At 44.4% G+C, this 24,827-nt stretch overlaps 1 protein-coding gene across 3 annotated transcripts; it reads left to right on the forward strand.

The window, feature by feature from the left end:
• Nucleotides 1–357: 357 nt before the first annotated feature.
• SMAD9 (SMAD family member 9) lies at nt 358–24,128 on the forward strand (the record flags this gene model as incomplete). 3 transcript variants are annotated; one of them, XM_082007024.1, is made up of 6 exons in its annotated part: nt 358–769; nt 7,348–7,605; nt 10,953–11,090; nt 12,852–13,073; nt 17,500–17,756; nt 23,107–24,128. In XM_082007024.1, 6 exons carry the CDS (start codon nt 358–360, stop codon nt 23,248–23,250), a joined length of 1,431 nt encoding a protein of 476 aa, XP_081863150.1. In that variant the 3' UTR covers nt 23,251–24,128. The 3 variants fall into 3 exon arrangements, with proteins under 3 accessions (XP_081863150.1, XP_081863151.1, XP_081863152.1); XM_082007025.1 differs by having other exon boundaries at nt 10,953–11,063; XM_082007026.1 differs by lacking the exon at nt 10,953–11,090.
• Nucleotides 24,129–24,827: the final 699 nt, after the last annotated feature.

The raw sequence follows: 24,827 nt of genomic DNA on the forward strand, positions 1-24,827 counted from the left end.
CCAAAATAAACAGCAAAAAATAACCAGAAAACCATTGAAAATTAAATACACATTTTGAGTCATTTCTCTTTCAAAAGATTTTATTGAAGGAACAATGAAAGGAGTGTGTGAAGCCTAACTATGTATTGTGTTGTTTTTCCAGGCTTCATCAGCAGTTTCTTGATGTTTGGAAAGTTCTGAGACCCACCCTGTTGGACTACTTGTAACCAGCACCTAAGACTACAAAACCGTATGTGTGGAAGAACCATTCCGTGAAGGAAGCATCCATCCCAATACTGTGGAAACTCCGTGCAAGCCTTGCAAGGCAGGAGAGCGATTTGTGCTTCCATTGACGTTCGTGTGCAATCTCTGCTTCTTATGCACTCCAGCACCCCTATCAGTTCCTTGTTCTCCTTCACCAGCCCTGCAGTGAAAAGGCTGCTGGGCTGGAAACAAGGAGATGAAGAGGAAAAGTGGGCAGAAAAAGCTGTTGATTCCTTGGTGAAGAAGTTAAAGAAGAAAAAAGGTGCCATGGAGGAACTGGAAAGGGCTCTGAGCTGCCCGGGTCAGCCCAGTAAATGTGTCACGATCCCACGTTCCTTGGATGGGCGGCTGCAGGTGTCTCACCGCAAGGGGCTTCCCCACGTCATATACTGCAGAGTGTGGCGCTGGCCTGATTTGCAATCTCACCATGAGTTGAAACCACTGGAATGTTGTGAATTCCCATTTGGCTCAAAACAGAAAGAAGTGTGTATTAACCCTTACCATTACCGGCGGGTGGAAACCCCAGGTAATTATATCATCTGCAAATGATTCATGTCTCTCTGTTAGCTCTTGCACTGGCAGGTCTAGTCTTGGTGCATCCTACTGAGTTGTGCTCTGAATTCTGAAAAGGCAGGTTCCATTTGATGGAAGGACCCTGGGCCTTTCGTGGCCCGGTGGCAACACACCTCTGGTGTAAGGAGCACCTCGCTTGTGGGGTCTGCGCCCCATCGGACCCCCAGGGGCACCCGGATCTTGTCCAGGGTGCTGAAAGGAGCTTCATCTCTGTGGACATGGGTGCTGGCCACCCTCTGAACCCTCCCCCTGCAACCTGGTGTCCATTTGCATGAAGTTTAGGCACCAGCCTGGGCTTACCACCCTGGCTAGATTTATACCTCATTGTCTGAAAACCATCAATCAACTCATTAATCCGCTAGCTTTCTCTTTAAAGGTAAGAGTTGCAGTAAGGTGGCTTATTTTGCTGTGGATATGAAACCGGGTCAGTTGATTCTTCCTAAAATGCCTGTTGGCCTGCCTTCGGTGGGATTTGCTTACTGAATGGATAGTTTATGTGAAATAAATCCTCCAAGTTCCCATAAAACTGAATTTTTCCACTGATGATGCTCTTTAGACTGGACTTGGTCAGCACTGAAAACTTTTGAACTCACTGAAACGTCGCTTGATTAGGCTTTATGTCAATGAAACATCTGTTAAAAAATTATAGTGTTCAGGGTTGACTTCTATAGGGATCTTAGAAAGCAGGGCTGGCAGAGACCTTGAGCAGTCATCCTGTTCTCCTCTGCCCCTACTCCCAAAACAAAACAAATTACCAGGTACATTCTTGACAGATGTTTTTCTAATGAGCTCTAAAAATCCCATGTGATAGAGGCTCCACAACCTCCCCAGGCAAATGAATCTATTGCTTTGCCATCCTTGTAGTTCAAAATGATTTCTAATGTCTAACCTAGCTCTCCCTTGCTGCCAAAAATCACAGTAATTTAATTTACTAATGGATACAGTTGGTAAGTGTATACTTATTCTGTGATTACTCTTTCTCTGGCATGAACTTTACTCTGAGGTGACATTAGGATCAGATAAGTGAACTGTAGGATGTTTCTTTTCACACAGATGAAATAGGGGAAAAGCATTTGTTAACATTTGTTAAACAAGAGGGGCTGCTCCCTTTTCTGATAGTCCTTGCAGTGCAGTGGAGCTGTCATTTTGAAGTTGTGTCTGAACTGCTGTAAACATTGTCACAACTAAAATTTTACAGCTGCAGTGAGTGGTGCTTGTTGTCAACAGTTCTCAGTGGAAAGAGCTGATCTCCTGCCTTGCTAAAATAAACTCTTCAAGAATGTAAGAAAAGACGTTCATAAAACATCCCATTTTGTGTATCTTTCTCTTTGAAGGCTGCACTCTTTAGTGTCTTCCCATTTCTTCTGGTGTAACTCCAGTGTAGTTAATGGATTCTCCTCAGCGCGGTAGCTGGCAGCACTGCACAGTGCTTTCTTCAGTCCCGGTCTTCTGATCTGTTCAGTGCCAACTAACAAACACTAGTACTGGGATGATCCAGCATCTGCTAAATGGCTGCCAAAGCTGCTTGTTCTGATCCTGAAAATCAGAAGGTTTCAGCTGTGAACATGTCTCTATCATTTGTTGTTTGTCTGTGCAGCAGCTACATCTCTACTAGTAAATGAGATGGGGCCAAGGTGCAGGTCTGAGTATTGCTGAATTGGTAGCGTGCTCCCGGGCACAGCTTTGACCCATGCGGACTCGCATGGACTAGCAGTTCTCAGGGCAGGGGTTAGACCACAGGAGGGACTTGGGGCACGTTGGACGTGACCACCTTGTTTTGGAGATGAAAAAGCACAGCTGTGAGGATGGAAGCTGTGTTGTGCCAGTTCCCCGTAGGACCAGGGAATTGTTCTCGGGCTGTTGTGTTCACCCCTCCTGTTCTTCTTACGGGGACAGCTTAGAAGCTGAACTCACAAGTGAGTCACCTCCCTGCTAAAGATGAGGTGCAGCAAGGAGTACAACCTACTCAGGTGTGCTGGGGCGGTGGCAGGAGGGATAACTTACACCACTGCAAGTGGCAGTAATGCAGCTCCAAGTGAGGCAAGAGGAGAAATGAGCTTCAGGAGAAAGTGCCAGCAGTGAGATCACTACAGAAAAGGCTGGGATCGATTGATCTAGGTGCCAGTCTGTTTAAACAACAGTCCTCTCTTAACTACAGGAAATCTTCTGCATCTTGCCTTTTGGTTATCTTAGGCTTATGTGAGTGAGACTCTCTGAGTCTCATCCTCTGTAGCTAAAGAATCCACCAATGAAATTAGTCAGCAGTGCATTTTTTTGTAATCCACAAGCAAGTATTTTTTTCTTACAAATGTCCATCCTTTTGGGGCTCACCTTCCATCACTGCAGTCTATTTTGCTGAGTCAACCACTCTGGGACCAAATCGGTTAACTTTTATTCAGAATGAATAAGTTGTGTCAAAGATGGGAGGTCCTCACCCTTTCTTTAATGATCTGTCAGATCCCTAGACGTACATTACTAGAGAGCAGCTTTAAGCTCTGGTCTGAGATTCAGGTGTTTCATTGCCTCTGCTGTGTCCTCAGGCTGCCCAGCCACATCCTAGTCTGTACTGACCAATACTGCACAGATTATGCATAGCTTTTATTGCTGCTACCAGTGTCCCCAGCAGATATCTTCTCAGGTCTGCTGAGCAGCAGGTGCCATTAGAAAAAAGGAGCAAATATTTCTTCTACTTGTGCAACATCCCACTGCAGAGAGGGGCTAGGCCACCTAGCCTCAAGGAGATAGGTGTGGTGGTTAAGCCCTGCTTCCTCCTTCATTGTTTTGCCTCAAAAATCTGGTCAGAAATCTGAATAGTTTGTTACAGTCAGCAGAAGCTGCAGTTTCAGAAAAATATACAAGCTGCCAAAACATGTACCCTATTTTTTTACATGAGATCATTCATGTGTAGATATTGCAAATTCTAGTGTGCACCATTGCTGTAGACAGCAGGAGCCTAAATGAACTTTTGACTTAGACTAACTGATTGCTTTTGTCAAGCCCACATGGGACTAAGATGTGGTAGCCTCCCAGCTAGAAGACCACCTGATGATCTCACTGTTGGCCGTGTGTTTGGTGTTTGCGAATGGTCATGGGCATAGGGAACAGATGGATCTCACCGGAGGGTAGGTTTCCAAAGATAGTAAACTCTGTAAAGATGGGCTGATGCATGAGAAATCGCAGTATGGATGTTGTACCTGGAATTAAACTGTGAGGCAAATAGTTTGCTTGCTGGCACCTGAAGTCACAGTCTGTGGGCACAGCCAGGTTTCCAGCAAGAATTGTTGCAGATAAAGGGAACAGGAGAAAGCCTAGTGCAGGAAAGGCAGTGGCAGGACCTGCGACATGACTGCATTTGCCTTCAGTTGAACAAAGATCATCAACACTTGGGTGTGCATAGAAAGAAGGATCCACCCCTGGATCTCGGTGGAGAATAGCAGGTAGAAGAAAAGGACCCCACTGAGTGGAGGCAATGCAGGTAAATTATGAGGACAGACAGGTCTCAATGCACTCAGTCACTCAGTTTCATGCCTCTGGTCACACTTCCTTCAGAGTGGCTGAGCCCTGGAGAGTGACATCTGTTACCAAAAGAACAAGGAGAACAAGGCCCTCTGGGGAATTTTTAGCCACAAACAAGAAAATCTCTGAATTCCTCACCACCACAGAGGCTTTAGCCCTCTAGGCAGCCACAGAGCAGTCAGTGGAAAGATTGAGTGAGGTGGCAAAAACTGTACAGCAGAGCAGAAATTAAAGAGTACCCTGGTCAGAGCTGGGAAGGAGTTCAAGGCTTGAAAATTCCTCTTGCTGACTCACTCAGGGCGAGTCAAAGGCTTTCCCTGGCAAGTGCTGCTCACACATCCAGATTCTCAGCTTTCATTTAGAGAAGAAGTTGTGTTGAGTTCTCACAGGGCTGAAGCAAGCCGCTTCCTTAGCGGTGGTACCTGCGGCGAGGTGCCAGCCTCCCAGCGGTGCACAGCATTGCTGTAGCACAACTGTCCCTTGCTCAGCACCTCTGCTGGATGCAAAAGGATCACCAGTTCCCCGTTTTCTAAGGCTGCTGGTCAGAGTTGGCTGAGCAGCAGCAGACCTGGCAAGCATCATACCAGTTTCATGGAGCAGCAGAGGAAAACTCCAGAAGCAGCAGCAGCTCAAAGCCTGAAGCTGCTGTGAAGCCTGATGGTGCTCACAACCTGAAGCTGGGAGGGATCCAGCTCATGAAAACCACATCCGCAGTGGTGGTACTGGTCTTGTCCCAATATAGAGCAGATGAACTGAGCAGTAAAAGAGTCTGTTTCTCTCCACTTGCTATGAAGAGATCCATGCGGGACTGGGAAATGCATCTTAGTTGTGAATATCTGTATTGCCTGTATGAATCCTACCTGGAGAGTCTATGAAATCCAAAAAGCTAAAGAAGCAGAAATACCTTTCTCTACCAAAGGATTTAAGAGGGTGGCAACAAAATCTTCATCCCACGGGTAGGGGCATATCAGAGGCAGAAGCAAAGAAAGCAGCCTCCAGAGCACCATCCCTGTGCTGGCCAGAAGCTGATTAGAAATGCATTGGGCCAGAGAAGGCTCTACATATAGTTTCTTAACAGGTATCCCAGTGCCTGTGTTTCCATGCAGGTAAGAAGATAACTTCTGCAGTGAACCCCCTGTCATCAGTCCAATCTTTTGTATGCTTTTATAGGGCTCAGTTCTTCAGTTCATGGGTGACTGGCAGATTCCCAAATGGTATATGCCAGTGGGTGGGCAGGAGTGTGGTTTAACCCAGCCCCAGCTGCAGCATAGTGCTACATCAAGCAAGAAGCTGTAAACCTGCCTTTGGTACCAGGCAAATGGTCGTCCTCCTACTGCTTCAGCTGCCCCAGCTCTCTGAGCAATCCATGTGCACTGAGAGTGCACTCCAAGGAGGGTGTTCCTACAGCCTCTTCTCATGCACATGTTTTGCATTATCTATATATTATATGCTTTATAGCAATTATTCCACTCTTTCATTATGCTGGATAAATGAGAGTTTGCTGTAATTAGAAGGTGTTAGCTAACCTGCCTAGAAAGAATTGGCCTTACCTGGACAGAGCTTTTGGGCCCAAACAATATGTTAAAACACGTTCAAACCATATATTCCTGTCAGCATTTATAACCAAGAGTGCACATTGTTATTTGTTTCCATAAACTAGTAAGGATAGACTGAAAGATTACGTGCTGCTGGGTTTCAGGACAGAGGAACTCTGGACGCTAGGTCAATCAATACAAGCCTGCTGAATTGTTCCCGGTGTTGGGACAATTCATCCTTGTCACAATAACTCAAATTGCCTCCTTGTCTTCTCTGGTGGCTTTTAGATCTGAACAATAGCAACTGGGGATTCATTCTCCCTACCTGTGTTTAAGGACTTAACTAAGATAATTAGGTACTATGTGAGCTAGTAACTAATAGAGGAATCTTGGGGTACATGAATCGCCCATTGTAGGTGCTGTTCTCCTCCAAAGGATTACAGGAAACCCAATTAAAGCTCCAAGTTGAACTCCCATACACAGAACTATTTAGCTCTTTGTGTTCACCTTTGTGAACACCTCTTTGTGTTCCAGCTTAGGGGCTGCACCTTCACAGGTAACTCACTAGTTGGGTTTTCTAAAGTGTTTTGGCTCCAGTTCTGCTCTCCCTCCTGATATGTCAGGATTCAAAATAATTTGGGTCAACTTTAGGTTTCTCAGTGCAGCAATGCCATTAACAGCACTGATAGTATGAGATGCAAGTAAAGAGAGTTTGTGAAGAGAGACGGTATCTTCTATTAGACCAATTTTTACATGGATGAATTTGGATTTCAGTTTTCTGACCTGCGTTTTTCATGTCTTAACTATCAACCATTGACATTTGCCTCCTCATGCTAGATCTTTTCTAACTATATTGCAAGAGCTAAATTAATATTGCTGCAATATTTGAATTGCCATTTACATTTCCTTTTAAAGATCCCACTGTCTGGCTGGCAGCATTTTCAAGTACTTGAAAACCTTTTAAATCTGGTGTCTAGCTTCAGGTCTTTTGCCCATCTATAAAACACTGGTAGTAAAATATGCAGTGTATTGCGGAGCACTCTTAATTGTTATTAAACTTGGCTGTGGTTTTGGCAAATCCTGGTGATAATACTTAGCAAACTCCTGACATGTTCAGTCTTTCAGGAAGGAAAGAATAGGTAATTTTGAGAGGGAGAAATGTGCCACTTGCATTTCTGTAAGAAAGAGGGCTGTGTGCACATGTCGTACCTGTGAATTTTATGGTACCTTGCTGCAGTAAGGAACGAGTCCATATTTTGCATATGGAACTGCTGCAAGTGGCTGCAAATCTGGGAAAAAAGGTACAAAAATCAGCTTTTGATTCTTGTTTTTGGACAGGTTGGTTGCCCTTTAATGACTTGTATCTAGACAGCAATATTTGGGCAGCATGGAATATGCCTCTTTTTAACTTAAAAAAAGAGAGATACTTTCCAGAGTGCAGTTTTAACCAGTTTTTTTCTGTTCTTGTTTTTATTTTCAGTCCTACCTCCTGTACTCGTTCCAAGACACAGCGAGTTTAACCCTCACCTCAGCCTCCTCGCCAAGTTTCGAAACACTTCTCTGCACAGCGAGCCGCTGATGCCGCACAATGCCACATATCCTGATTCTTTCCAGCATCCTCCATGCACCCCCTTTCCTTCATCACCCAGTCACATGTTCTCCCAGTCGCCTAACAGCATCAGCTATCCCAACTCACCAGGAAGCTCTTCTGGACCAGGAAGTCCCTATCAGCTCACAGGTAAGAATGAGCTTTCAGACATCCCAAACTGAGGCAGTCGAGGTTCTTGCCAGGGCCTGGGGTCAGCTGCCAATTCTGTGTGCTCCCCCCAGTCTGTACCTACAGATTGAACTGTTGGACAGGATGGATTTGGAATGTGATTTCTCGTGACTGTCTCTTAGTATTGTCTCTCAGTCCTTCTGATGGATGCTCAAAGCACTAACAGTTGTAGTCATCCCACTCCTAAAAGTGCCTGGATGAGATTTCATGACTACTGTAAGGGGAAAGTTGAGGAGAGGAGCAGGTGTGCCAGGCCATTTTCTGCCTAAAGCTGCCCATCCAAGTTTCTGATACAATCCATGGAAAACAGCACTTGCAACACTTAAGTTAGGCACCTCTAATAGAGATAGTCAGGGTAGGTACCTTTAGAAACTCCAGCAAGAGAGACAGGATAAAATGGGGAAATTGGTATGCAGAAATGTTTTTTAATGTATGGTGATCCCACTGACTGTATAAACTTCAGGAAATTAGGGTGTTTAACAATCTGGCCCAACACTTGGTGAAGCCACCAGGCAAATTCCTATGACTTTGGAATGTGTTTCATCAGCTCCCCAGTTCTGACGTCGGCAGGTCACTCAGACTGTTTGCCTTGTGAACTTCTTACTTCGTACTGTTCTAATTACCTGAGAATTTAACTATGTTTTTGCTGTTAAATATACCAAGAAGGTGTCATGCAGTACAGCTGAGAGGCTAGCTTTAATATCAAAACATAGTTCAGATTCACTTCTGCACTTTGTTGTAACTCTTAAATAGTTTCAGTGATCTCAAGTTTTTCACAAAGATAAATTCAGGTCAGAATCTTGTAGCTTAATGTTTTAACGTCTCAACTACAAGGCATTTAAATTCATGCCCTATGATATGCCTATCCCCTCACTACAAGAAGGACATTGAGGTGCTCGAGCGTGTCCAAAGAAGGGCAACGAAGCTGGTGAGGGGTCTGGAGCACAAGTCTTCTGAGGAGCGGCTGAGGGAACTGGGGTTGTTCAGTCTGGAGAAGAGGAGGCTGAGGGGAGACCTTATTGCTCTCTACAGCTACCTGAAAGGGGGTTGTGGCGAGGTGGGTGTTGGTCTCTTCTCCCAAGTAACTAGCGATCAAATGAGAGGAAATGGCCTCAAACTGCGCCAGGGGAGGTTTAGACTAGATATTAGGAAAAATTTCTTTACTGAGAGAGTGGTCAAGCATTGGAACAGGCTGCGCAGGAGGTGGTGGAGTCAGCATCTCTGGAAGTGTTCAAAAAATGTGTGGATGTGACACTTCAGGACATGGTTTAGTGGGCATGACTGTGTTGAGTTGATGGTTGGACTTGGTGAACTTAAAGGTGTTTTCCAACCTTAATGATTCTGTGATTCTGTGACTTTGATTTTAAGTGCAAGAAAGATGTTTATTTTTACAAGGTATTTGTAGTATCTGAACTTCCTTTTAAGCCGGACACTTTCAACACAGTGTGATGTTTTTCATTCCCTCTCCATTCATTGAATGGACCTTCATTCATTTCTTCTCTAGATCTATACTTCAGATTAAATCATATTTAAAAACGTTGAAACATTTCAGCAAGTAGTTGGACTTGTTTGTCTTCTCCCATCTTTTTCTTTCACCTCTGTGTAACCAAGCTGGATTCAGTAGAGCTGGTCCTGACAGGTAAATCAGGCCCATTCCAACTATGCAATGACTGTGACTCGTGCATTTATCTGAACTTGGGACCTTACAAAGCTACTTAAAAATGGAAGTGGCTCAACCTGAGCTTCAGTATATAACAGCAAACAGCATACCGATAAGCATAATTTGCCTGTGTAACAATCAGGAATGGAAGACTATCTAAAGCAAACTGGAGTTACATCAAGAACCTTGAGTGGGATTGGTGTGACCAAATATAGATGTCAACAATGCAAATTTGTACATCTCATGCCATTGTCTGTACTCCCTCTGTAATCAGTGGAGAAAAACAGGCACTCCTAGAACAAGATACATTGCATCTTAAGGTATATGTCTAAGGTAGCTAAGATGCACCGTGTCTGCAGGTGCCTGTTTTTCTGTAGTGGGTGTAAGGAGGGCTTATGGTGACTAGCTTAGGTGTAGACATCAAAAATACCTGTGTAACCACATTATATTCCTTTCTATGACTTGTATTCTCCCACTCTTTCTTGATTTTGTTTTACTATTCTAGCTTGTATTTTCTGTGGGACGGTTATGTCATCTATATCTTAAAAATACCATATAGTGTATGAAAATCCTAAATCCTGAACAATGCTTAAATAGAATAACATTCCTGCGCAATACTTACTTGGAAGATTCAATGGTCGTTTTATGAGACAATCCATATTTATCCGCTGTGGGTGAAGTTCCCCTGTTTTGAGGGCCAGCCAACACAAGACAAAATTTCAACCTGGAACCAAGTTAAACCGTGATCTTCTTAAAGAGACCCTTAGTCCTGCAAGCTTGTATATGGCTATAATTTACACATAAGCCCACTAAGTTTCTGTTCAAATGAATAAAACTATATGCTTTTAGTACTTATGCAGTGAATTTTGACATTTTGTAACATGAAAATGAAATCTCTCTTTCTTCAGCTTTCTAAAGCCTCCTGTCGGTCTTGAGAATCCCCACTATAGAGTCACCTTTTGTTTTCTAGCTTACTGTGCCATGAATGAAACAAATCAGGAGCTGAGAAGGTTGTGAGTTGATACTTTTTGTCCATATTTTTTCATCATATCCATTGCTTTTTGATAGGAGACTGAACAAACGAGAAGATGGCCAGCCTTTCCCATCTATGTACTAGGACAGAGGTAAAAAGGACAAATCTGGAAGGGAGTTTTGCCAAGTCTGATTTTAAAGTGTAAAGGCTTTCCATAGGCTTTTTTACAGCCTGCGAAGAAAGAGAACTTTCTCCCAGAGGATCAGTTACAGTTAGCTTCCCTTCTTAAATCATCCTCTTCAAGTTTTAAATTTGCGAAAGAAGTCTGGAACTGAAGGATCAAACTGTGTTACTTTCTTAGGATAAAAACTGATGTTAACAGAGAGCTTGACTAGACACCAGTCTAGGCCTGAGTCACTGTTGTGACTGTCCCTCTATCTTTCACGTGCAGCTTGTCCAACATGACAGCCCTTCCTTCCCGTCCTCTCTGAACAAGTAATGGTCTTAATCTGGAGACAGAAGGGAGGTCAGGTTCAGATTTGTGCTCTGTTTCCAGCCCTTCCCTAGCTAAACAATGCTGAAGAAGTGTTAAGTATTCACCAGGAAAAGCCAGGGAGAATTTACCAATGTATTGATTTAGGTGTCTTCTTTCTTTTCTTTGTTTCTTTCTAATAGTGGAAACTCCACCCCCACCTTACCATGCACGAGAACCTCCAGGAACCCACAATGGGCGGTCAATGGATGCAATAGCTGAAAGTCAACTAGTGCTGTCTTTGCCCAATGGAGGTAAATCTGCCGATGGAGAAGCTGAAAGTAAATAACCATTTGTACTATTCTTCAAAGAAAAACTGTTAAGCAAAAAAACAGTTATTTGAACAAGAAGGTTCAGTGATATGTAATAATAGATTTCAGACAGTTTTGCAGTAAGGCTGTGTACTAGACCCATCCATTAGCTAGCAGAATAGGTTGACTTAAGAAGTCAGTGAAATATGTGTGAAGTTAAGAGTTTAGACCTTATTTGCATCCGTGGACTATTACAGTTAGAAAGCTGTTAATGAAAGCAAACACTGTTATCTACGTTGTAAAGACAAAGATATCAAATCAAGGAGGATGAGGCAATATAACACACAAGAGCACTATCAATACCAGAACTGATTTCTTTATCACCTTCAGTACTAGGTTTCAAGTACTTTAAAGCCTTGTGATTGGGACCTTTCTTACTGCCATCTTTGTATTAATGTTACATTACTGGCTGGCTAGAAAAGAAAAGGACATGTTCTAGTGAAGCACAAAGAGATTTTTACAGAAGGCCAAACTTTGTCCTCATATAAGAATGCTTTAGTGGGAGAGGCATGGGTGGTGAGAGTAGAAGAGTCTGGGACCCTCCTCGCTCCTCTCAAAGCAACTTCATGACCTCTCCAGGATGCTCTCCACTACCTCCAGTCTAGTCGTAGCAGGTGATGCCTCCACCATTCAAAGCCCATTGCTGCTGGCTTTTCTATTGGCTTCCTGCTACTGCAAAGGAAAAATCAGCATTGTTTTTTTAGTCCAGCATATTGTAGTCCTAAACAAATGTCCTTTGTGGCATGAGGACTGAACACTGTGCACGCACATGCATATTAAAAAAACAATGCCAGCCTTCTGAAACAGTGAGGAACATGTACGTATCACAAAACTGGAGCAGAAGGAAGATGACGGTGATAGTGCTAATTACAGATGGGTACACAGAATGGCCAGATAATAACTAGTTATCAGACACCAAAACTTTTAAATAAATTGTCAAGATACTTTAATCTCTTTACCATAGTTTACCATCCCTGATCACTGCCCTAGTGAATATTAGTTGGAAGTTTATTAGAGGTTACGCACAGAGGTGCTCTGGCAGCAGAGCTCTGGTGGCTCACATGCCTCTGGTGGGCAGACAGGATAAGGTTTCCCACTAATTCCTGTAGGACAAATGAGGCTCAGAGATTCTGTTACATTTTTGAGTCTTTCTCTGTCTCTGAGTTAGAAAGCCTGGGCAGGGGTAGATCCAAAAGAAACGACGTTGCTAACGTTTCTGCTTATGGTCCCGCATGGAAGCGGAAAGCCCTAAAGCATGCAAAAAATTGGGGGGAGTGATGGATTACTTCTGAACTTCAGAGTTTGACTGAAGGCTTGGCTCAGTTTTGACTTGCTTTGAGCCCATCTGTCATCCCTAGCTCCTGCTGGTGTGCAGAGCAGATGTATCCCGTACTATTTTCAGTGTAGAGATTGGGCCCCAGTTCAGCAAGGAATGTCAGCATGTGCTTAATTTAATGCAGTGGAGTTATCACTTTAAGAACAAGTGGGCCTCCTCGGAGGCTTAGGCTTAAGCTGGTGTACCAGCCCTTTGCATGTTTGGGACTTCAGTCATAAAATTAAGAAGAAACAGAAGCTGCTCTTGAGATAAAGCGTGACATAAGTGACTGTTTAGATGAAGAGCCAGGGGGCTGGGAATGGGAGGGAAGGAGGGAGAGAGGAAAGAAAACAGAGAATGATTGTTTAAAAAACATTATTGAGACCTGAGCAGCTGATTAATTTTATTTCCTACAGACTTTCGGCCTGTTTGCTATGAGGAACCCCAACATTGGTGCTCAGTTGCCTACTATGAACTCAACAACCGGGTAGGGGAGACTTTCCAGGCTTCCTCTCGAAGTATCCTTATAGATGGATTTACAGATCCCTCAAATAATAGAAATAGGTTCTGCCTGGGACTGCTGTCAAATGTAAACCGCAACTCTACGATAGAAAACACCAGGAGACACATAGGAAAAGGTAAGAGAAAATCCCTTCATCTCAGTAATATTCAGAGCCTGAAAGAACCGTGCGTTGCATTAAAAAATCTAGCTGATTTGTCAGATGCGCTTGTCTTAAAACCAAAGCTCTGAGATTACTTCTGAAACAGAAGAAAAGCAGCTGATTCTTTTCTGACTGGATAACAATCAGCAGAGTAGCTCCTTACAAAAGCTATGTGCTTGGCCAGCGAAGAGAAAAATGTTGTTTATAGTTGTGTGTTCTAATTTAGCAGTATGTATTTTCATTTTATTTATTAGAGCTTCTGGCAACTGGGAATATTGCCATTGAAATGCCACTAAAAGGATAATTGCTGGTGCCTTAGGGCTGGTTCTCCTACCACCAAATAACAAAGGGAGATGGATGAAACACTTAGTAGTTGAGTTATTTAGCTGAAGAACTCTACCACGGTTGCCTTTGTAGCTTTTCGCCCCCCACCAGTCTGATTCCCTGCCTTGTCAACTTCTCACCAGTAAAACTAATCTTGGATTCTCCCTACAGCAGTTCTCCTTGTATGCTCCACTTCTGGTGTACGTATGCCCTGTGCAGGCAGGATCATATGCTGCTGGTGACAAGTACGAGGATACCACACCTGGACATGTGTGGCTGCACGCACTCCATCCCAGCTCACTAGGGCTGTGTAGGGCCTGATATTCTCCCAGAACTTACTGTTGTTTGTGGTGGTGAGTCAGAAGCCCTGTACTGGCCACTTCTCTGTGCAGGTGAAGCTTTGCCTGTTCTGGTATATCCAGTCTAGACTCATTATCTTGCCAACCCAGCCTCTCACCAGTAGCTGCCTGGGAATGGATTTCCCACTGGGCTAATTAACTCTAATTGTTCCACTCCTATTATCTTGTCAACCTCACCTCATTTCCCAGGCCTAGAGCAGTATTTTAATTGGCTCTTGATAGTCTAGTGTTGAATGACTGAATACGAGGAAGCTCTGAGACAAATGTGACATGGTTCTTACAAACAACAGTGAACCTGAAGGCTAGCACAGAAGACGTTGTACTTAACTCTTGCACTTTTCTCCGAAAGGGAAGACATTTGTCTTGCAGATGCACTGTGTGAAGCCAGTGTGATGCTACAAGTGTCTGTCAGAGTAGTTTGTTATGAGGGATGGATATGAGTTGTACATCTAGGTCTAACTTGCTCAGAAAATAAAGCAAAGCTGCTCTATCAGCATAAGCTCTCAGAGGGGTGTAGATCAAAGCTGAGCCCGGCCTTAAAAGAAGGATGACAAAAGATCCCAGTCAAAGCCGTCATTTGAAGATGTTACATCCTGTGACTTTCTGCCCAAAAAGAGGAAGAGACAGAACAGAAAGAAAATGAGATAAATGCTAATGGTCCTCATCCAATCATCCTTCAAATCTGAAGATCTGTCTTCATTGATTAAAAGTCCTTTAAAGTCTTACTCTAGGAATCTGCCCAAGGGAAGGGAGCAGGTTGCCCAGAGAGGAGCTTAGTATATCAGAGGTCCTTAATTTTACTGCTCTTCCCTGTTTATGCAAATCTTAAAAAAACATCTTCAAATGGAGTAGAAGTGGCACCAGTACAGGCCTGCAGAAGAGCACAGGGCAGCTCCAAAAGTGTGTAGTTCAAAGGCATGCTGGACAGATGAAAGCTACTGAAATGGATACAATCGTCACATGTTAACAGGGGGAGAAAAAAGAGTGAGTAAACAAGATTAGCTCAGTAGGATAAGGATATGTGATTGAATTGTCATCTAGTGTATCAGCGTGAAACTGTTTCCTGGAAATACCACATCAAAGCTAAAAACAATCCAGAACACAATGCAACATCTACTAGCAATTGGACCTGTTTCAGGAGTCAGACTCCAAGGACAAAAAAGGGACTTCTGATCAGAGTGTCAAAAAGATGTGGATGCTTGGAAACTGCTGAATTTCCAGTTTCTGCAGAGAGCAATGAAATCCCACTAAAACATATGGATGCTTGATTTAGTCTTCTACATCTATTCAGTTGCTTGGCTTCCTTGAGGGTGCTTGTCTCTGGTGAACAAATACACACTGACATTTCATAACTGCTATATTTATTGCTTTTAAAAAGTCCACAAGGAAAAAGCAAATTGTAGCCTTTGCTTTCAGAAGTGACTCTGGTGTTTTGTTATTATAGTACACAGTTTGGGCAATGCCTTTGAAAGCATTCATTTTTTTTTCAGAAGTTTGGTTACTCAATATATTCTGAAAATCCAGCCTTTAACATTTTTCACTGTAGCATCCAGAAGTGTGGTCACACTAAATCAGTAGCCACACCTGAAGATTCGGAATGTAGTGAACATTTTTGTCCTTATTCTTCTCTCCCTACCCTGTGTCCTCACTCTGTCTGTTTATTTCAGAAAGTCATATGGACTCCATCACGGTCAGCTAGGACCTTTGTGTTTTCAGTCCTTCCCTTTTATCGATCTTCCACAGAAGGGAAAAGAGACACAGGTCAAGTAATAGCAGTCACAACATGCAACACCCCATAATGTCTGGTGCAGTTGGACCGGAGCTGACGGCTGGTCTAATGGAGCTGTCATCTCACCCGTGTTCCCAGTGCAATACTAGCATGTGCTCTGAGCCACACCCCCCGCCACTCACATCTAATTTGAGATCTCGTGGGTGCATAGAAGTAAAAGTCAAGTGATGGCTTGAAGACAGACTTTAAGGTTCCCATCTGAGTCACCCTGGAAGCCTATGGGAGAGCGTATTTTTCCCAGATTCCTTTCCCACTTAACCTGCTTTTCCCCAAGCCTTTCCCACTTCTGTTTAGAGGCTGTTTTTGTCGTAAGGATGTGCTGCTGCCCCTTGCTGTCAAGACCACAGAATGATGAACAGGCTGGGAATATGTAACCAGTAGTCTTTTTTGTATGAAAGACAACAGGAATAAAAGTAATTACAACTGAATTATTAAAGCATAGTTATCACTAGCTTTGCAGGCAGTCCACTGAGACTCTGTGAACTTGTGCATTTGTATGTGTCCTGGTTTCGGCACGTTTGAATGCCATACCTGGGAATAGAGAGGAGGATTTTATTTTTATTTAGTGGTGGTTTTTATGAGAACAAAGAATGAGTTTTTCCACCTCTCTTGGCCATGGGAGGGGTTCATCTCACCTAAATCTAGCCATGGGAAGGGTGAATGTCTAGGCATCTTCACAGGATGACTTGGCCCCCTTCAGGGTGTGGTTTCATGCTCACGTTTAAGCAGTCTGGGTCCCCATTGCCACACTTGCACTGATGAAGATTCACCACAAATAAATCTTGTTTTGTTTTGTTTCTTTTTAAGTTTATTAGCTTGTTCAGTTCCCCAATCTGGATGTCTGCCCAATCCCCAGCCATTGCTGCCAGTGTGAAAGCAGGTGTGGGAAGAAGCAGCAGGGGCAGGGAACAAGAGAGCCTTTTCAGCACCTGCACAGACTTCCATCAGTTCAAGCTGGCTGTGAGCCTACACTCGGTAGTGGATGGAGTGAATCATCTGGTCACAGTGGCTCTCATCATCTATCAACTAGAGGAGGCATCTACACAATTAGCTTACACAAGATCCCTAGCTTAGAGGGAATTGGGCTAAGATAAATTCTCCCACCAATTTAGGTATATTTTCATGCAAGCAGACATCCTGGGGGGACCATAGTCTTTGAATGGATAGAAATGCTTCCATCTTCATTTCCCTAAGGCATGGTAAAAATTTGAAAGTTAGTGTTGGCAAGTTGGTAAGGGCACTGAAAAGTCCGGAAGGAAGTCAGTCATTTTCTTCCTGAAGGTCACTTTGAACAGGATCTGATGAGTAAGTCACATCATGTAAATGCAAATACATGGTTCTGGTGTGGTGAATAAAGCAAAATACAGAAAAGCTATTTTAAGTACACACCATGCTGTGTTTGAACATGAGACAGGATCCTGTAGTAAAAAAATAGCGTGCTATGAAGTGGGTCTTGGTCAGCGTGCAAGTGCTCAACAGTGAAAATACACTTAGATGTGTAATGCGTAACAGATTTGTCAGTTCTTTCGACATTTTTGATCCATGCTTTGTATATGGTTGACATGTGTTTGATATTTGTGTGTGTGTATATGTATGTGTATGTGTGCATTGTCATGAAGTACTCTGCTGTTGGGTTAAAGAATTAAACCAGCCTTCACTGAGAAACAAAGAAAAACATCACATGCCAAGACTTTTTTCTGCTAGGCCGGTACCTCAAAATAGTGTTACTCTTAATATTGGTGGGTCCGTTGTACAGATGCATGGATACGCACACAGTTTACTGTCTTTTAAAAGGCAATGTATAGGCACTGAGTGCCTGGAATGAATCTGTGCTTGTGTGCCCACACCAGTAAAATAGTTAAAGAATTACTGGTATAAATGTGTTGTGAACAATGGAGAAATAATACATGGGGTTTTTTTCTTTTTCAAGGTGTTCATCTTTACTATGTCGGTGGGGAAGTTTATGCTGAATGTGTCAGTGATAGCAGTATTTTTGTGCAAAGTCGCAACTGTAACTACCAGCATGGTTTCCACCCAGCCACTGTCTGCAAGATCCCTAGTGGCTGCAGCCTCAAGATCTTCAACAACCAGCTCTTCGCCCAGCTGCTTGCCCAGTCAGTTAATCATGGTTTTGAAGTGGTGTATGAGCTGACCAAGATGTGTACTATTCGAATGAGCTTTGTTAAAGTAAGGATTCTTTGTTTTCTCTTACATTTCTGAAAAGGCAAATCCCATGACTTGCTAGCTTTGGTGCAAAACTAGACCCCATCAAATCCTTCCCAAGTGGGGATTTAGACATCCAACCTGCAAATAGCAATTCAGACTGCCTGTTTTCCAGTGTTCTCTTAAACTTCTAGGTGCTTAAAATCAGTAGCTTTTGTGGTCAACCTGGAAATTTCTTAGCTTCCAAAGATTAGGTATTCCATAAGCTTTTTGCGGAAAATAAGCAGAGATTGCATGGTGATGTTCCACCACTGATTGCATAAAGAGCTCAACTTAGAGGGGCTTAGCAACATGTAAATGTTGCACATACCTTAGACAGTTGTGATCCCTCCTGTTGTTACTGGTTTGCAATAGAGCTTGGTAGAGCCATAGATGTGAAAAGAATGTCCTTATGTCTCTAGACTAATTTACAGTCTCACCATTACTATAGACTGGTATATAATGGTCTCAGCCAAGAAATGCTGGGTCCTCCTTCAGCCCTCACTGAGCTTGCTAGGAATTGTTGATTGCCACCTGTCTGATCCCTGACAAGAGATTGTCGTAATTTCTGATGATGTTCACTCTGGCCAGCCACATGACCAGAAGGGTTTCTTGCAAGCAGAATACAAAACCCAGAAGAACATCTGACCTTCCCCCTGTTATTTGGAAGAGACAGGAAGCCACCAAAGCTATTACTGTTAACATGTCTTTCATATCTGAACTTTGCAGTCTGACTGCTCTGTGTGTGATGCAGTCTTTGTGGGAGTTTCTTAAATTTTCTGAATGGCCTTCTCACCAGAATGAGATCTCAACTCCCTTTAGCACTTAGGATTTACTTAGGTGCCTATTTTAGCATCTAAACCCCAGAGAATGGTGAGTATTTCAAGACTGTTAACAGATGTGCTAGACTGACTTCTTATAGTGCTGCTGGGGAGAGCTGGCAGCAATGTTCAGCCTGCAAACTAGAGAAGTTGCACCATTAGAAGCCAGTTGGTCCTGCTGGGTACCACACAAAGTGGCTTGAGTATGTCCCTTTGTCTTGCAGATTTGATTCTATACAAATGACTGAATCAAGCTGATTGAATTCACATCTAAGATACTACAAAACTGCTTGAGGCTCAAGCCCAGTTCCCCTATGTTCTGCAAAGCAGATGAGTCCCACGCAGTCTTCTGGTCTGACTCTTTCCAACTGTCCTTGGGGACCCATCTCCTTAACTCTCTGAGAGCATTAAGAGTGCCCTGTAACTTCTCCCAAGAGTCCAAGCCAAAGTCTCCCTGCCCTTGACCACGCTGTTGCTTTGTTCTTGGGAAGGAACTGACATCTTGTTCACACGCAAGCATTAGGGGAAAAAAAGAAAGCAAGAAACACAACAAACAGCATTTTCTTTAATGGAAGACGTGAATGGGCATGTTGTTTGTAAAGGCAGTGTAGCCAGTTACGCAATATTTTCATTATCTCAGCAACTTGGGAGCAGTCTCTTTGATGTGTTATCTGCCTCCATGCCCAGCATGGCAGGAGAAATGGTGGTGTTAATGCACTAAGTAATGCTGCTGCCATATTATCACCTTGCTTTGTTGAAACAATATCAGCCACTATAGTGCCTCAGGCACCAGAAGACCAGTGTAAGGAGTTATTTTGAACCCTTTCCCATGACCTTTGGAAAATGGCTATGCAAATCTCATCTAGGTTCTTCCTTGCTGTCCTGTAAAAACTCTTTCCTGTATTCAGTCTTCTCAAATTATTTCTCTCCCAAGGTGTGAGCCCCAGTATGTTCAGTCTGGGGACAGGAATGCCCCTGGGTGCTGAGTATGCAGTGCACAGAGGAACACGCCTGTCAGAGCCACACACCAAGAACCCCCAGGTGCAGGGCAGTCCTGTGGCTTCTCCCCTGACTAGTGTCCAGATGCTAGACAGAAATGCATTTCCACAAACTATTGAGAAATAGTTTCTCGGCCGAGCCGAGAAGGACTTGGGGTACTGGTGGATGAAAAGCTGGACAGGAGCTGGCAATGTGCAGGCTCATGAAGGACCCAGAAGGCCAACCGTATCCTGTGCTGCATCCAAAGAAGCGTGGCCAGCAGGTCGAGGGAGGTGATTCTGCCCCTCTACTCCGCTCTGGTGAGACCCCACCTGGAGTCCTGCATCCAGCTCTGGAGCCCTCAGCACGGGGAAGACATGGACCTGTTGGAGAGGGTCCAGAGGGGGGCCACAAAAACGATCCAAGGGATGGAACACCTCCCCTATGAGGACAGGCTGAGAGAGTTGGGGTTGTTCAGCCTGCAGAAGAGAAGGCTTCAGGGAGACCTTATTGCAGCTTTCCAGTACTTAAAGGTGGCTTATAAGAAAGAAGGGGACAGACGTTTTAGCAGGGCCTGTTGCGATGGGACAGGGTGTAATTGTTTTAACTAAAAGACGGTAGATTTAGACTAGATGTGAGGAAGAATTTTTCCCATTGAGAGTGGTGAAACACTGGCACAGGTTGCCCCGAGAGGTGGTAGATGCCCCATCCCTGGAAACATTCCAGGTCAGGTTGGATGAGGCTCTGAGCAACGTGATCTAGTTGAAGATGTCCCTGCTCATTGCAGGGGGTTGGACTAGATGAGCTTTAAAGGTCCCTTCCAACCCCAAGATTCTAGGATTCTATGATTCTATGCTGCTGGTCACCTACAGCCCAGAGGGCAAGCAGAGCCAAAGAGATGGAGACCCTGTCTCTTACCCCACCAACGCTTGAGCTACCAGCTGGGAGACAGGGATGGTTAGGGACCAAGACATGAGAAACTTGCCAGGACTGTATCATCTTCTGGAGGCAGAACATGAGACAGAGGGAGGTGAAGGTCCTGTCCCCTCTGATACCCTTCGTGTGCTCAGAGAGCAGCTGGGAGGAGCCTAACCCTTAGGCAAATGTGAATGTATCATCAGAGCAGACAGCAGTTTCCATCCGCTGAGCGCTGCTGATAACCAAAGCAGGTTGGTTGGTGTCCCCTCTCCACAGATGTGGCAGCTGAAGCACAAAGTGGAGAGACAGAGCATTTCTCCAAGACAAGGTCTGAACCCAGCACGCTCCCTCCCATATTTCCCCAGGTCTTGGGGCTAAGGGGACAACCCAGCAGACTTGGCCGTGCTCCACTGTATGAGGCAACTCAGCGCTCTGGGACATGGCTGGAGCCTGGGCTGGAGGAAGCTGTTGCCCACAGGAGGTGGGAGGGGGTGGGGGGAGCAGCAGGACCCCTTAGCTGATCTCCCCCATGCCAGAAGGGGCATTTCTGGTCTTCCTGGAGAGGGTATCGGTATCCTCTGCCCACCGTCTGTGCAAAACACCACCACAGCTTTGCAAGTTGTTCTCATTTTATTCCCTTATTAACAGACCTCCACCTCCGGGCTCATTTCTGCCCGGGGGTGAAGGAGGCTACCTGCGGCCCAGGGGTGCGGTACAGGAGGCACACAGGGGGTCCTGCCCTGCGGGAGCTCCAGCCTGAGGCAGCAGCACCCTGAGTGTTTGGGAGCTGCCAGCAGAGGGAGGTGGCCAGCCGCGCGCTGCCAGACCCCTCCAAACCGGGCAGGTTGGGTTTGCAACCTGTAATTCCAATTCCTCCGGATTTTCCATCCCGCCAGTCAGCAGAGGTGCACTGACTCCTCTGACACTTGCTCTTCTGGCCGTGTATCTTCACTGCAGCTGAGTGCTTAAGACTTCACAAACTCAGAAGTCTGACTATGCTGATTTAAAGAGTGGCATTTTATGCAAACATTTCCAGAACATTAATCTGAGGTGCCTGCAAACACTGGCCCCTTCTAGCCTGATAAATGCTCTGCAGGTCAGAAAAATGCTGCCTCTTTAAAAGTACTCTTTGGGCTTCGGTGGGTCCATATATTACTTTTCTGTTTTCTTCTCCCTTTTCTTCATTAGCTAGAAATGGATTTTATCCAGACCACTTACAATAGCAACTAGTTTTGGTGTTGATCCTAGTTTTGCAGCTGATCATCTAGAGAAGTGGGTTCTAGCAGCCTCAGTTGTCTGAAGTTGTTCAGCACTCTACAATTTGGCAGGCATCAATCTTAATATACTTCCATGTCCTTTTTTCATGACAAGAATATCAACCTGCCTGACTAGCATAATGATGGGTTAGGCTCAGCTTCTCTGATTGGTGGCCTGATGTTGGTCTCTTCTCCCAAGTAACTAGCAATAGGACGAGAGGAGGCGTCAGGGGAGGTTTAGATTGGATATTAGGGAAAATTTCTTTACTGAAAGAGTGGTCAAACATTGGAACAGGTTGCACAGGGAGATGGTGGAGTCACCATCCCTGCAGGTGTTCAAAAAACATGTAGATGTAGCACTTGGTGATATGGTTTAGGGGGCATGGTGGTTGTTGGGCTGACAGTTGGACTTGCTGATCTTAAAGGTCTTTTCCAACCTTAATGATTCTGTGATTCTGTGATCCTGCAGTGGGACCGCATTTTGCACATTGCCCTGTGGAAAGCCGAGTTCAGTTCCGGCAGCGAGACAGCCAGTGAGCTGCGAGACTTTGGGCTGTGACTTGGATGTCTTGTGTTGCTGTGAAATCAGGCTGTCTGCATAACAAGCAGACACTGTGCCTGCTTGAGGCGCGAGGACTTCTGGTTCTCTCTTCTCTCTGCCAGCACCACATCCCCATCTTCTGTCAGATGCTCCATATCCCTTATCTCTCCAAAAGAGCTGGAGAAATTACTGCAGGACTTCCCACAGCAGACAGCCAGGAGCTCTCATGGGAAAAGAGGACATGTTCAAAGATAGGAAACGTATGGAAAGTGTCTATACATAGGTTAGGTATGGTAAATAGGAGCCTTGGTGGAAGTTTCCAGGGATTCAGATAAATACCTAGAACTTCTAGAGTCTCACACTTGTAGGAAGCGTCTCTACCAGTAAATGAAGCAGTCCCTAGGTTCATTCCCAGTTCCTGTTGAAGTGTTATGGCAGGGCCTGGCTTGCTTTTCATCTGTGCCAGACAGCAGTCTGGCAGACTTTCCCGGGCACATCTCTGGGGTGTGAACAGCAGGGACCATTCCCCATGGGCTGTTTGCAGGCAGCCAAGCTTGGAAACAAGCCTCTCCGTGCCAGTTGGTCTCAGCACCTGGAAGTGTGACTGAGCATTTTTAATTTAATAGTACAGAGTCCCTGATAACAATGACCTTAAAAAGGAGCAAAGTTTCTAGAGAAAATTATCCCAGGTACAAGGCATTACCTCTTGGGAACTTGGATGGTGGACTGGTAGTTGTGTTGGACTGACAGCAATGGAGTTGTGATTTAATATTGTGTTTTTTTAAAAAAACTCACTTTTCGGTCCTTTGATGCTTTTATAGGGCTGGGGAGCAGAGTATCATCGCCAAGATGTTACAAGCACGCCCTGCTGGATTGAGATCCACCTGCATGGACCATTGCAATGGCTGGATAAGGTGCTGACACAGATGGGCTCCCCTCATAACCCCATCTCCTCAGTCTCTTAAGAATCATCTCTAGAATTCCCGTAGGATGGATGCTGTTGCAGGCAGTGGCTTATAGGATTTCCAGTGAACAGAAGCTTCTATATGTAGATGTATGTAGATGTAAATATATCTATACATAGTCTACTCTCCTTTTTTTTTTTTTATGCTACATTTTGTGGTTTCTAGTTACTCTGATGCCAGTACAATAAGTTTAGAAATTCAGGTATAGCGTATCTGTTCTCTAGTACAAAATAAGCCAAATTCCTGCAAAAGTGTCAAACATTTCCTGTGAGCGTCTTCATTCCCCAGCCAAGCCAGTAAACAGTGCGAATTCTCAGCACTTTCATGCAGATTCAGAAACCTGGCTGTAGCTGTTCCTAGTAGGTGAAATTCACCCCTCTGCAGGCAACCAAAGTCTCTACACCATTTATATCCATTTTACATCCTAATTTCAGGTCTGAAAGAGGACCTTAGGTGGTACACAGGACTTATGCATAGAGATGACTTTTATCCAGTGAACTGAAGGACTAAACTGCAATTCCAGTCTGTCTCCCTACTGCAAAGCACGATGGGACAATAGATCCTCTGAGGAGCTGAGGCACCCCTGTCTCCCCTAGGATTTGGCAGGAGGAGAGAGCCCTTGGGACGCGTTCAGCACTGGAGCCTTATCAGAGCATTCTGGACACATCCGAGTAGTCTGATACTGTTAACACAGTAGTGTACGGTACTGCTGCACTGAAAAGCAACAAGCTCCTAAGGGAAAAAAAAAAAAAAGAAAATTTGAAATATATGCCTGTAAGTTTAAAAACTAATTAACTTCCAGTGCTTTTTTGCGAAGTACATACATACTTACATATGTATCCGGCATGTAAACTGAATCCTATCCATTATACAGTATTGATGTAGTTTGTTTTAAAGTTAGGACTCTCTGTAGTTAGACTACTGTGCTGATATCAAGGGTACGTCTAAAAGGGACTTGAACTGTGATTCAGAAAAGGGAAATGAAGTGTGCATTGAAGAACTGAATAATTACTTTTATCATTCATCTTGGGATAGTCTCTGTGCTGGGAACAGGAAGCCCCACGCTCACAGGATGCAATGAGAAGGTGGTGAGAGTCAGCCACGTCCATCCCCTGTGCTGGGCCAGTCCTCAGGATCTGACTGCAAGGCTCAGCTTTGACAGAGGGGGCTTCCCCACCAGTCACTTCGTACGTCCCCATGGATGCTTTCTCATCTTAGATACAGGCTTCATCATTTGCAGTGCTTTTGCCTCGCCTGCAGAGGATGGTGAGGCAGTGTAAGCCATGAACAAGAAAATCGTGAATCTACGTGCAGAACCTTTTTTAAGAGCTCCTTGACTGTGGTCCTTTCAACCTTGACTTGCTTATAGAATAAGCAAGGAAACCTGTTGCCCATACTGTCATCCACAGAGCCAGCTTTACAAAATGCTGTTCACTTGGTATCCCTGAGGTTACCAGGAGGTGGTAGGTGAAACTTACTACATTTTGGTGGTCCCCATTACCTTGCTGAAAGGATAGAGGATTATTTCTTTCCAGGCATACCAGTGCACTGAAAATTGTTTTGCTTTAAGGGTCATA

The sequence above is a fragment of the Phaethon aethereus genome, assembly GCF_964289735.1.
Source record: "Phaethon aethereus genome assembly, chromosome: 1".
In the NCBI taxonomy this organism is placed as follows: domain Eukaryota; kingdom Metazoa; phylum Chordata; class Aves; order Phaethontiformes; family Phaethontidae; genus Phaethon; species Phaethon aethereus.